Source organism: Mastigoproctus giganteus, chromosome 13 (assembly GCF_048544385.1).
Source record: "Mastigoproctus giganteus isolate SK-2022 chromosome 13, ASM4854438v1, whole genome shotgun sequence".
NCBI lineage: Eukaryota > Metazoa > Arthropoda > Arachnida > Uropygi > Thelyphonidae > Mastigoproctus > Mastigoproctus giganteus.
Window position 1 is genome coordinate 41,423,882 of NC_143587.1, and position 14,154 is coordinate 41,438,035.

Here is a 14,154-nt window from a genome sequence, read left to right on the forward strand (position 1 = left end):
ATGAACTAATGAGACATGTGGCAGAGAAGAAAAATGCATGGGATACATACAAATTAATGGGTGACATGGAAGGCTATGATAGATATAAGTTGGTCTGTAACCAAGTCACAAAGGAGATTAGGCAGGCAAAGGCAGACTATGAAAAATCCTTGGCAAAGGATGCAAAGAAAAACAGAAAAGAGTTCTTTACATACTTGAACTCGAAAAGGAAAGGGATGAATCAGATTGGTCCACTGGATATTGATGGTTCAACAGTTGAGGATCCTGCTCAGGTGGCTAACAATCTAAACGAGTATTTTGCATCTACATTCACGCATGAGGAGTTATTCAGGAAGGAGAATGATGTAGGTAAAGTAAACATTGGCAGTGAGCTGGATGATTTTGTAATAACTGAGAGGAAAGTGGAGGAGAGATTGTTGAGGATAAACATAAAAAAGGCACCTGGGGTGGATGGGATCTATCCAGTTATATTAAAGGAGGCAGCAAAGGAAGTATGCAAACCCCTAGCCATAATTATGAGAGCTTCTTTGGACTCAGGGGAGGTACCCATAGACTGGAGATGTGCAAATGTAACCCCAATTCACAAAGGAGGATCAAAGGCTGACACAAGTAATTATAGACCTGTTAGTTTAACTTCTGTTCCAGGTAAATTAATGGAGGCACTGGTTAAAGAAGCACTGCAGGATCATCTAGACAAGAATTCAGTTATAGCTCAGACGCAGCATGGTTTTGTTAAGGGCAGGTCTTGCCTGACCAATTTGATTGGATACTATGATGTAGTCACAAAAGAACTGGATGCAGGGAATAACTTTGATATTATATATTTGGATCTTAGAAAGGCTTTTGATACTGTTGCACATGGAAGACTGCTGCACAAATTGGAGCAGTGTGGCATTCGAGGCAAATTGCTGCTATGGATAAGGGGATGGTTGAGTGGCAGAAGACAGAGAGTGGTAATCAATGGACACTGCTCAACGTGGACTAATGTTATTAGTGGAGTTCCTCAAGGTTCAGTGTTGGGTCCGTTGTTGTTTTCGGTGTTTATGAATGATATTGATGATGGGATATCAAGTTTAATGTCCAAGTTTGCAGATGATACAAAGGTTGGCAGGGTCGTTAAGGACAATACTGACGCTATGCTGCTGCAACAGGATCTGGAAAGGTTGAACAGATGGGCTGAGAGGTGGCAAATGAGGTTTAACATCGACAAATGTAAAGTGCTGCATATGGGAAACAGTAACCCCAGAGCAACGTATCAACTCTGCGGTACTACACTGACAGTGGTGGAGAATGAAAAGGACCTGGGGGTAATTGTGCAGGCAGATATGAAGTTCTCTGAGCAGTGCAGACGAGCTGCAAGAGTAGCTCATGGTGTCTTGTCAATGATATACAGGAATTTTTCTAGCAGGGATAAGGAGGTGATTATTCCCTTGTATAAGGCAATGGTAAGGCCACATCTTGAGTACTGTATACAGGTCTGGAGGCCTCATTTCAAGAAGGATGTAGAGCTGCTGGAACGGGTACAGAGAAGGGCAACAAGATTAGTAAATGGAACAAAGGGTTGCTCTTACGAAGAAAGGCTTAAGTTTTGCAAATTACAGAGTTTGGAGACTAGGCACCGGCGAGGTGATCTGATAGAGGTGTATAAGGCTTTGAATGGTTTGAGCATGCTCAATGCCAATGGGATTCTTCATCTTTCTCAGAATAATCACCTCAGAGGGCATAAATTCAAATTGAGGAAGGACGGATGTCGGATAGATGTGCGGAAATTTGCCTTTGGCCAGCGGGTGGTTGGTTGGTGGAACCGACTTCCATCACTTGTTGTTGAAGTTGATAGCCTAAACAAATTTAAAGCTCAACTGGACAGGTATTTCGAACGAACGGAGGGGTGAAATGGGAGTGGGTTTTTTTTTTTTTTTTTTGGCTGATGCTGAATAAGCTTGCTTTCTTGCATCATATGCCTCTGCTAATGCTAATGCTAATGCTAAATTTCTAATAGGATAGCATGCTGTCTCATTATATCTGTGTTGCAATCAATTTTCTTGCTGAAATAAAAGTTCCAATTGATACTGTATCTGCGCACTACTTTTCTGGTGTTTCTGTGCAGTCATTTCTGACTGCTTAAAATGAGAAAGAAATCACTGTGTGAAATCCTTCATTCTCCTACAGCTACACTTTGGTGAAGTTCACTAGCTATACAGTGGCAGACAAAAAAAACTGCATCACCTTAAAAAAAGTAACATTTGTAGTGAAACATATAACACATTGTTTGATTACAGTCATTTTGTTTATTGCAAAGCAAAGGTATTCTGTCAGATAATACTTCTATTGCATCAGACAGTAACTCCACAGTATTGCATCAGACAGTAATTGCACGGTATTGGATCAGACAGTAATTGCACGGTATTGCATCAGACAGTAGTAGCAAGGTATTGCATCAGCCATTCTATAAATATGGCACTGGAAGGGTATACACGCTCATTAGTATCCTGTTTTGCAGAGGTGTAAGCATGGCTCCATATATTCAGTTCACACCAAGAAAAAAAAGTAACTGTTGCTCTGTCCCAGGAAGGACTTTCTATGCATGCAATCGCTGATAAAATAGGTTGCCACCAATCAACAGTACCAACAGTATCACCTTTTTTTTCAGGTGACACCAAGAAAAAAAAATATAGCTGTTGCTCTGTCCCAGGAAGGGCTTTCTATGCATGTTATCGCTGATAAAATAGGCTGCCGCCAGTCAACAGTATCCCAGGAGCTGAAATTAAAGCGTGAAACCGGTGATGTGAAGAGAAGACCTGGATCAGGCCATAGGAGAGTGACTACACCTTCCCAAGATCGATATTTGAAACGGCTATGCCTTCGTAATCCCCATGCTCCTGATCTAAAACTGATTTCTGACTGACTGCATAAACCTAGACTCTGAGATGTCCTCTGGACATCTCAGAGTCTAGTGCTATTTGTTATTTGATTTTTTTAGGAGCATTCCTATTTGTAACAAGTGCAATTCCTATTTGTAACAAATAACAAGTGCTATTTGTTATTTGATTTTTTTAGGAGCATTACAATACTTCTCACAGAATAACTTTCTTTATACAGGGTTATAATAGCACTTCTTCTGAAAGGTCAGGGAATGACCTTTGTCATTCCCTGACCTTTCCGCATCCTCCTTTGTCATTCCCTGAAAGGTCAGGGAATGACAAAGGTCATTCCCTGACCTTTCCGCATCCTCCGTATTTGATGGTGATGGGCTCGAACCCCGGTCTAATCAAGAAGCATGTGCTACGCACTGCTGCTCCTTCCCACCTGGCTACGGAGGCACCCATTTGAAACACATGCATGAACGATCCAAAGCCAGCTTTCGGAATGTACCAGCATTCCTATCGGCCCAAGAAGAAGAAGAAGTGACTTACTTGGGCTAAAATGCATGTTTCATGGACAAAAGAGCAATGGGACACCATCGCCTTTTCTGACAAATTGAAATTCAACCTGCATAGCTTGGATGGGAAGCGATACGTCAGAAGACAAAAATCGGAAGCATACCATCCTGACTGCATACACCAACTGTAAAGTTCCCCGCCCACCAGTCAGATGGTCTGGGGATGCATAATAAGCAAAGGGGTGGGCCGAATTAAGTTTATTAACAGAACGGTTAATGCATAAACCTACACTGCTATTTTGGAGGAGTGCCTAAAACCTGTTATTTGGGATCAGCACACACATCCAAAACTGCATTTTTCAACAGGACTCAGCACCTTGCCACACAGCAAAATTAGTAAGTTTTATGCTATTTAGATTTAATGAGTTTCTCTTCTTGTCTCACAATGTCTTAAAACATAGTTACAACAATGTTTTCCCTTGTTTTTCTCTCCTTAAGGTGCAGTCATACATCAGAAATGCTGGCATTACAATGTTGAACTGGCCCGGCAAAAGTCTGCATTGGCAGAGGCATACGATGCAAGAAAGCAAGCTTATGCAGCATTAACCAAAAAAAAACCCGACTATTCTACAACTATCTTTCCTCAATTTGAAACAGTGTCCCCTCAGGTTCTTAATCTGAGCAAGAGGAAGAATCCCCATCAGCATTCAACTTGCTCAACCCATTCAAGGCCTTATACACCTCAATCAGATCACCTCACAGGTGCCTACTCTCCAGGCGCTGAAATTTGCACAATTTAAGCCTTTCTTGGTAAGAGAACCCCTTTGTTCCCCTCACCAATCTTGTTGCCCTTCTCTGTACTCATTCTAGTAACTTTACATCCCTCCTAAAATGAGGCCTCCAGACCAGTACATAGTATTCTACGTGTGACCTGACCACTGCCTTGTATAACAGGATAATCAACCCCTGTCAGCAAAATTCCTATATATATCATTGACAAGGCTCCATGACCTGCCCTGGCAGCCTGTCTGCATTGTTCAGAAAACTTCATATTTGACTGCACAATTACCCCCATATCTTTTTCACTTTCCACTTCCCTGAGTGTAGTACCAAACAGTTGGTACATTTCTCTTCGGTTATAGCTACCCATATGCAGTGCTTTGCATTTGTCAAGGTTAAACTTCAGTTGCCACTTCTCAGCCAATTTTCCCGACTTATCTAGGTCCAGTTGGAGTAGTTGTTTGTTTGTTTGTTATTTGATTTTTAGGAGCATTAGCTACTAAGGCCATATTGCTCCGGGATATGTGGTGGTCATTTCGTGACCTTTCCACATCCTCCGTATTTGGTGGTGACGGGCTCGAACCCCGGTCTAATCAAGAAGCATGTGCTATGTACTGCTGCTACTTCCCACCTGGCTACGGAGGCGCCGTTGGAGTAGCAAACTGTGTTTACTGTTGTTAACAACCATGACAACCATGCCAACCATTGTATCATCTGCAAATGTGGACATTAAACTTGATATACCTTCATCAATATCATTGATAAATACTGAAAACAACAATGGGCCCAACACTGTAGCAACTTACCCTTAATGCCATATCTCTCCAATTTGTACAGCAGTCTTCTATGTGCAACAGTATCAAAAGCTTTCCTGAAATCCAAGTATATGATATCAAAATTATTTTCGGCATTCGGTTCCTTTGTGACCACATCAATGGTATCTAATCAAATTGATCAGACTAACCTCCCTTTAACAAACCCATGCTGTGTCTTAACTATTACTGCAGTCTTGTCTAGATGATCCTGCAATACTTCTTTAACCAGTGATTCCATTTTTTTCCTGGAACACTAGTTAAACTAACAGGTCTATAGTTACTTGTGTCACCTTGTGAATTGGGGATACATTTGCACACCCCCAGTCCAGGGGGACCTCCCCTGAGTCCCATCTATGTTAAGTTGTCCAATCTGATTCGTCCCTTTCCTTCTAGAATTTACATAAGTAAAGAACTCTGCTGGTTTTCTGGTTTCCTTTGCATCCTTTGCCAAGGATTTCACATAATCTACCTTTGCCTGCCTAACCTCCTTTGTGACTTGATTACAGACTAGTTTTTACCTGCCATAAGCTTCTGTGTCATCTGATACATTACATACATTCTTCCCATACATTCTTATTCTCTGCCACGAGCCTCATTAATTCTTCTGACATCTATTTAGGCCTAAACCTTGAACAGTATTTCTTAGTTGGAATGAAAAACCTAGCAGCCTCCAAAATTAAGTCCCTGAAGGCTTCCCATTTAGAATTAAACGTTGGTAACATCATCAGTTGATCCCACTGTACAGAATTTAAAAACTGTGTGAGACCTCTGTAGTCACCTTTAAGAAAGAAAAAGCCCTTCATTTTAGCCTTGATGGTAGTTACATCTTCTCTAATTCCCACATCAGTACATTGTGATCACTGTCACTCAGTGGTTCCTTTATCTGCAAATTCTTAAAGCATGAATAATCTCTGCTGATAATCAGATCAAGAGTATTACTCCTTCTGGTTGCCTCTCGAACATATTGCTGTTGAAAACAGTCATCCAATAAATCCACAAAAGTCTTGCTAGTGTGCGAGTGACCAATCCACAAGTTCCAGTCAATATCTGGAAAGTTAAAATCTCCCATTAAAAGACATTCTGATTTACTGGCCCACTCTATTTCTCTGCACAATTACTCATTATACTCATCAGATTCATTAGGCCTATAACATACATCTACTCTAATTTTTCCTTTCCCAGCGCTTATTTCACACCAAACAGACTCGACATTGCATTGTTCACCATCATGTGAATCTAAGGAAATGGATGCACTTCCTTAGAATTTATGAGTTTCTTAACCAAAAGCATAACCCCTCCTCCCTTCCTGTCCTGTCTATCCTTCCTGTCAGTGGCGTAGCTACCATGTAGGCAGGCAAGGCAACTGCCTCCGGGCCTGGGCTATTTAGGGGCCCGGCGTCTTTGGCTGTCTCCTGTTTTTGTAATTTTCATTAATTAAGTAGTGGCCCGAACATGTTCTTTGCCTCCGGGGCCGAAAAAGGGTAGCTACGCTACTGCTTCCTGTACACATTGTACTCACCAAATTACAATTCTGCACTGCTTATATCTGTGTGACACCACGTCTCTTATATCCCAACAATATCTGCCTTTGAGGTCTTGACTAGCACTTCAAGCTCATCAAATTTATTAACTATACTCCTAGCATTGGTGTACATTCAAGTATACATACACCTGTTCCTTCTCTTAGTTATCCTAACACAGTCCATGTATTTACTTGTTCCACTATGACTCCCAGCAGTACTGGAAATCTCCATTACCAGGCTGCTGCTCATTCCAATATAAGCGGTGCAAGAATCACTTTTACCTCTGGCAGGGGCTAATGGTAACCTTTTAGACTTTTAATTAACGTAATGTACTATGTTATTTAACTCTGTATAACACAATGTACTACGTTAATTAACGAAGAATACAGTAAAAATTAAAAATACTTATCCCTTTACAGCAGCTAAAAATCTACCGACCATTCTCTTCTGCGACCCGAGTACTGTTGTTTGTTATTTGGTTTTTAGGAGCATTAGCAACTAGGGCCATATTGCTCCGGGAATATGCGGTGATCATTCCCTGACCTTTCCGCATCCTCTGTATTTGGTGGTAACAGGGTCGAACCCCAGTCTAATCAAGAAGCGTGTGCTACGCACTGCTGCTCCTTCCCACCTGGCTACGGAGGCGCCTCAATAATATGGCGGCTAGTTCAACAATATTGGCGCCAACACTGGGAGTCATAACTTCCAAAAAATCGCAATTTACTATGTTATTTAACTCTGTAAAACACAATGTACTACATTAAATAACGAAGAATACGGTAAAAATTAAAAATACTTATCCCTTTACAGCAGCTAAAAATCCACCGACCGTTCTCTTCTGCGACCCGAGTACTCTCTGAACATTTAAACCCTATTGAAAATTTCCGGTACATAATGCCGTCTATAATTACTCAGAAGAAGCCACAAGTAAGATTCAGCTGCAGGAGAGGATTGTAAGGGAAGGCCTCCGTAGCCGAGTGGGTAGGAGCGGAAGTGCAGTAGCACACGCTCTTTGAGTAGACCGGGGTTCAAACCCCTGACTGCTGAATACGGTCGATCTGCCAACCTGCACTGGACCAGCGTGGCAGATTATGGTCCATTTCCCTCACAACATGAATTGTCGAGGAGGCTTCCATCCTGCAGTGAGTTGATAATGGCTGCATTTTACTTTTTTTTTTTTTTTTTTACCATGAAATTGGGCAACCGTATATCCAGAATTTGATTAACTCTATGTCAGATCGTAGTAGTGGCATGTGATGCAAGAAAGCAAGTGTATGGCAGCATCAGCCAAAAAAAAAAAAAAAAAAAAAACACACCATTCCCTCAAAATGCCTGTCCAGTTCCTCCTTAAATTTATTTAACCTATCAACTTCCACAACAACAAATGGAAGTTTTGTTGTTGTGGAAGTTGTCAATTTATGCCCTCTTAGGTTCGCAATCTGAACAAGTGGAAGAATCCCATCAGAATTCAGCATGCTCAACCCATTCAAGGTCTTATACAACTCAATCAGATCACCTTGCAGGTGCCTAGTCTCCAGCTACTGCAATTTGCAGAACTTAAGGCTCTCCTGGTAAGAGGATCCCTTCATTCCCCTCACCAATCTTGTTGCCTTTCTCTGTACATGCTCAAGCAAATCTACATCCTTCCTAAAATGAGGCCGCCAGACCTGCACACAGTACTCAAGGCCATTGCCTTATACAGAGGGACAATCACCTCCTTTTCCCTGATAGCAAAATTCCTGTATATCATTGACAACACCACATGACCTGCCCTGGCAGCCTGTCTGCATTGCTCAGAAAACTTCATATCTGACTGCACAATTACTCCCAAGTCTTTTTCATTTTCTACCACCTTAAGTGTAGTACCACACAGTTGGTACATTTCTCTGGGGTTACTTCTACCCATATGCAGTACTTTGCATTTGTCAATGTTAAACTTCAGTTGCCACTTCTCAGCCCATCTGCCCAAATTCTCTAGATCCTGTTGCAGTAACACACTGCCATTACTGTCATTAGCAACCCTGCCAACCTTTGTATCATCTGCAAACTTCAACACTAAGCCTGATATACCTTCATCAATATCATTGATAAATATACAAAACAACAGTGGACCGAACACTGAACCCTGTAGGATTCCACTAATAATTTATTAGTGGAATCCCACAGGGTTTATTAATTTTGGCTGATGCTGTGACTAATAATTTTGGGTGATGCTGCATAAGCTTGCTTTCTTGCATCATATGCCTCTACTAATGCTAATATTAGTCGACAAAGAGCAGCACCCATTGATTACCACCCTCTGTCTTCTCCCACTCAATCAACCTTTTATCTATTGTAGCAACTTACCCTTAATACCATTCTGCTCCAATTTGTACAGTAGTCTTCCATGCGCAACAGTGTCAAAAGCTTTCCTGAAATCCAAGTATATAATATCAAAATTATTTTTTGCATCCAGTTCCTTTGTAACCATATCATAATATCCAATCAAATTTGTCAGACAAGACTTTCCCTTAACAAATCCATGCTGTGTCTGAATTATTGTTGCAGTCTTGCCTAGATGATTCTTCAATGCATCTTTAACCAGCGACTCCATTATTTTACCCAGAACACAAGTTAAACTAACTGATCTGTAATTACTCGTGTCACCCTTCATTCCCCCTTGGAATCAGGGGAGGTCCCCACGGACCTCCCCTGAGTCCAAGGATGCTCTCATAATTATGGCTAAAGGTGTGCATACTTCCTTTGCCGCCTCCTTTAATATAACTGGATAGATCCCATCCACCCCAGGTGCCTTTCTTATGTTTAACTTCAACAATTTCTCCTCCACTTTGTTCTCAGTTATTACAAAATCATTAAGCATCCTGCTACAATTTGATAACCTTCTGCCATTTTCAAACCTTAATAACTCCTCATTTGTGAATGTAGATGCAAAATACTCATTCAGTTTGTTTGCTATCTGAGCAGGATCATCTACAGTTGAACCATCGATATCAAGCGGACCAATCAGATTCAACCCCTTCCTTTTAGAGTTTATATAAGTAAATAAATCCTTGCTGTTTTTCTTAGCATCCTTTGACAAAGATTTCTTGTAATCTGCCTTCGCCTGCCTGACCTCCTTTTGTGACTTGATTACAGACTAGCTTATATATATATCATAGGCTTCTGTGTCGCCTGATAATTTATATGCAAGGTTGTAACTGCAGCTCGAGGAGGAACAACAAATGAGGAATTATTTTGCTGATTTACAGTACGTAATACTATTACGTTAACTTGTCATTTCAGTTTGTACACATAAATGCAATAAAATGTATATTTGGTTGTTGTGATTGGCATGTGCATGATTTCTCATATTTCCATTAATTAGACATTTTACCCTTTGGGAAGATATTTATGGCAATTAGGTGTATCAGGTGGAGTCTTTTTATTGGATTTCATTCACACAGATAAATATCCCACCTAACAAATGCATTTCGAACATTTGTTAGGTGGGATTCGAACAACCCACAATGTAGCGCAAAACACATTATTTGCAAAATTCACAAGTGATGCAGTTTTTCTGTCCGCCAATGTAGTGTTAAAAAACAGGAGTCAAAACAAACAGCATAAACAACATTAAGTATAAAGTAACCGATACAGTTATAAAACTCCAGCAAAATGGTTTTTTTTCTTTTTTTTTTAAATCTCACCAATAGACCATTTTAGTTAAATTTACAAATATATAGAATAAACATTGGTAAAACTCACCCTTTTGTTGGATCTAATGAAATTCCTCGAGGTTTACTGAGTGCCACATCTATAACAGTGATACAAACATGTAAGGATGAATTACAGAGAAGGATCATTTCTCTAACGTCATCCAGAAAGTACCAGTTACCAGATACCCAGTCTAATGCCAACTGATTAACAGCTATAAAAGTAATTATTAAATAAATAATTCGAAACAATTATTGTGTTATAAATATAAGAAGTTATAAATAAAGAATTTTACTCATATTTTCTTTTACATCAGGGTAGACATTCACCATAGAAAAATCTTTTAGATGTAGAAAGAACATTCATGAGATATAGTAATTTTAAGGCTGTTTAAGTTCCAGCAAAAGCCAGTTTTCCATATGCACTGCAACAAACTCTCAATAATTTTCAAATTGCACTCACATTTCAAATCATAATGTATTATCTAATGAAACAGTGAGGTCCATGGTTGTGTTTTGTTTTTTTTTATAAATAAAAATCATATTTATCAACAATGGCATACACTCAGCTCCCCGTAGAAAGGTAGGGGGTAGGAAAACTTTGACTAGGATCTAAGTTTACAAAAAAAAGACCACAGAGCTATCAAAATCTTCAACTACTCTGAAAAAGTTCCTCAATATGCCCATGATAGGTAATATACAAAAATCAAGTATTATATACATTTTAAAACATCTGTATTTAAATTATAGCATATCTGCATTTCAAAACCACATGTAAATTAACATGTAAAATAAAATTAATTTGCCAATACTCATAGCAGACAAGAAAGATTTATGAAAAATTTATTGGAGAAAACTTAAAAATTGAGAAATTTCTACCATTAAATTAAATTAGATTTCGTTAACCATCTCTGTGGACCACCAGTGTTCCGAGCAGGGGCATAATTTGGGAGTTATTGGACTAAAGTATTTAATGAGAAATCAATACTCATAATTTCTATACTGCATAATGGTGAAAAGCATGTATTGACATAATTTCCTAACTGTGCAACATCCTTATTTATCATTAAAAGTTTACTCAGGAAATCCTTAAAGGGTTGGTCAAATTTTAGGAGCTCTGAGAATTAATGCAATTGGAGCTGCTTTTTCTTAAATTAAATGTATTTTAAACTCACTAGATGTAGTAATTTTATCTTAATTAAAAAACTAAAGCTCATATCCATATATTTCTTGCAATTATTTGTTTGCAGTTTCCCATCATTATGTATGACCAAAGTAATTGACAGTATAACATCAACTGATTCAGTAAAATGGTTGAATAAACAGTGAAGTCACTAAGTAAGAGATAAATGCAACCAAGTGCGAAAGAAGCTGCTCTAGATGCAGTTAATAACACTACCAGTCCAGTTTTGCTGATTAGTTATTAGTTTTCCTGTGCTTGTCCTTTGCTAAATTTTTTAATCACGGGATCTGACACGGGATACAGGCGGGGCAACAGCCTGCCTGTACAGTTGAATCGTTTGATAGTTTGTACAGGGCAGCACTAAGCAAACTGAGTTTCACAAGACTTGTTTAATTTCTGTACCTCATAGAAATTTGACCCAGAAAACAAATTCAAATTGTTTTAGACTGGCTTATTCAAATTATTATAATAGGGAATATCACAGAAATATGGAGAATGTATCCAATTTCTAGAAAATCAGATATATTCGCTTCTGCACTAATTTCATGGAAATTAGTGTAGAAATCGCTGCTGTGACAAATGCCTAACACAAGTTATAAGAAATATCTAGCATTATCTCAAACAGCTCTTTGCCAGACAAATTTCAGAAAGGCAAAACTTTCATTATTTACAAATTTGTTGGCATTAGAATCTAAATTTTTGTAGACTGTAATTTTCAGGAAATATGTTAAAATGAAAATTATTCCAGAGGGGAAAAAACTAGAAGAAATAAATGATGAAGGAGAATAAAAGTTAGTTCAGTAAATTTGACATTGAAAAATGAATGATACTATATGTTCAGATGCTTCAGAAAGAGATGGAATTTATGAAATATTCTTGCTTGGTATGACCTTGTTAAAGTTAAAAAATACAAGTAAAACAAAATCAAATATTCCTTAAAAGAATATTTTTGAACACAGTCTAGATATGGTAAAAGAACACTTCAATTCAAGCTTAAATTTTGGGACATATCATATATTTTAACCTTTCTTTGTGGTTGGGATTAAAGATAATCAGAAATGTTACTTATATCATAGCAATTTAGCAAAACATAAATTTTGTGAGCAAAGGGCCGGGGGGGGGGGTATTGGGTTGTATGTAATAGTGTCCTACTGGATGGCTACTATGACCTTTGTAACATATATTGATCTTCTGAGATACCTAAAACCATCATTATTCATATTAGCATTAGCATTAGTAGAGGCATATGATGCAAGAAAGCAAGCTTATTCAGCATCAGCCAAAAAAAAAAAAAAAAAACACACCACTCCCATTTCACCCCTCCGTTCGTTCGAAATACCTGTCCAGTTGAGCTTTAAATTTGTTTAGGCTATCAACTTCAACAACAAGTGATGGAAGTCGGTTCCAACCAACCAACCACCCACTGGCCAAAGGCAAATTTCCGCACATCTATCCGACATCCGTCCTTCCTCAATTTGAATTTATGCCCTCTGAGGTGATTATTCTGAGCAAGATGAAGAATCCCATTGGCATTGAGCATGCTCAAACCATTCAAAGCCTTATACACCTCTATCAGATCACCTCGCCGGTGCCTAGTCTCCAGACTCTGTAATTTGCAAAACTTAAGCCTTTCTTCGTAAGAGCAACCCTTTGTTCCATTCACTAATCTTGTTGCCCTTCTCTGTACCCGTTCCAGCAGCTCTACATCCTTCTTGAAATGAGGCCTCCAGACCTGTATACAGTACACAAGATGTGGCCTAACCATTGCCTTATACAAGGGAATAATCACCTCCTTATCCCTGCTAGAAAAATTCCTGTATATCATTGACAAGACACCATGAGCCACTCTTGCAGCTCGTCTGCACTGCTCAGAGAACTTCATATCTGCCTGCACAATTACCCCCAGGTCCTTTTCATTCTCCACCACTGTCAGTGTAGTACCGCAGAGTTGATACGTTGCTCTGGGGTTACTGTTTCCCACATGTAGTACTTTACATTTGTCGGTGGTGGGTTGGCTTTTGTGGAGTTCTGAATGAGGATCTTTGCACAATATCAGCTCTACTAGACCGAATTGTTGTTATGGCTGTGACAGGTGAGTCTAGTGACAGGACGGTCCTCTGGTAGCTAAATAATATGCCAGTTTAGTAAAATCATGAATGGTTTAAAAGTTCCCTCCATTTACAACAAAGTGGCAGGGGCCAGCTAGCTTGTGGCTGGAGATGTTGATGCACTTAATCTCTGCCACAAGCTAGCTGGCCCTATCAGTACTGGGTCCTCTCACTTTAGCATGAAAGTTCTTACTGGATTTACCCTCATGTAACACTACAGAAATCAAGCAAGTTGGTGACATCACTGGAATGCACTGTGACCAAGTGAGCTATCCCCTAAATGCAAGCTAGCTTGGTCTCCAGGAATTAGTTTTTCCTTGCCTAGAACAATGGTGTGACATAGCCGCTGGAGATGATTCCACATGGCCTCACTGGATAGAGTGGGTATTGAGTCAACAGCCTGCCAGAACAAAGGAAACCATCTACAACAAAAAATTTCACAAACTTAATCCATCAGGGAGGGAGATATCCTGGCCAAATCCTCCCAGCCACTGCATTGGACACAAAAAAGTGCTATACAATCCACTAGAACAGACCTGCTGGATCGGTAAATTATTTTGCCTTCCAGCATTTACCAAAGAGCATAATAAAATCGCCAAAGAAGGGGTTTCACAAAACTTCCACATGGAAGAATATTCCCATTCCAGCTGAGGTGTTTTTTTTTTTTTTTAAAT

The 14,154-nt window shown here is 39.4% G+C and overlaps 1 protein-coding gene across 1 annotated transcript in view; it reads right to left on the bottom strand.

The window, feature by feature from the left end:
- Positions 1-14,154, bottom strand: part of LOC150075985 (prolow-density lipoprotein receptor-related protein 1-like) — a 1,358,636-nt gene that overhangs the window by 1,190,419 nt on the left and 154,063 nt on the right. The window contains 1 exon segment of the mRNA XM_090387555.1: positions 10,242-10,404. Coding sequence (XP_090243681.1) covers positions 10,242-10,404 — 163 coding nt within the window.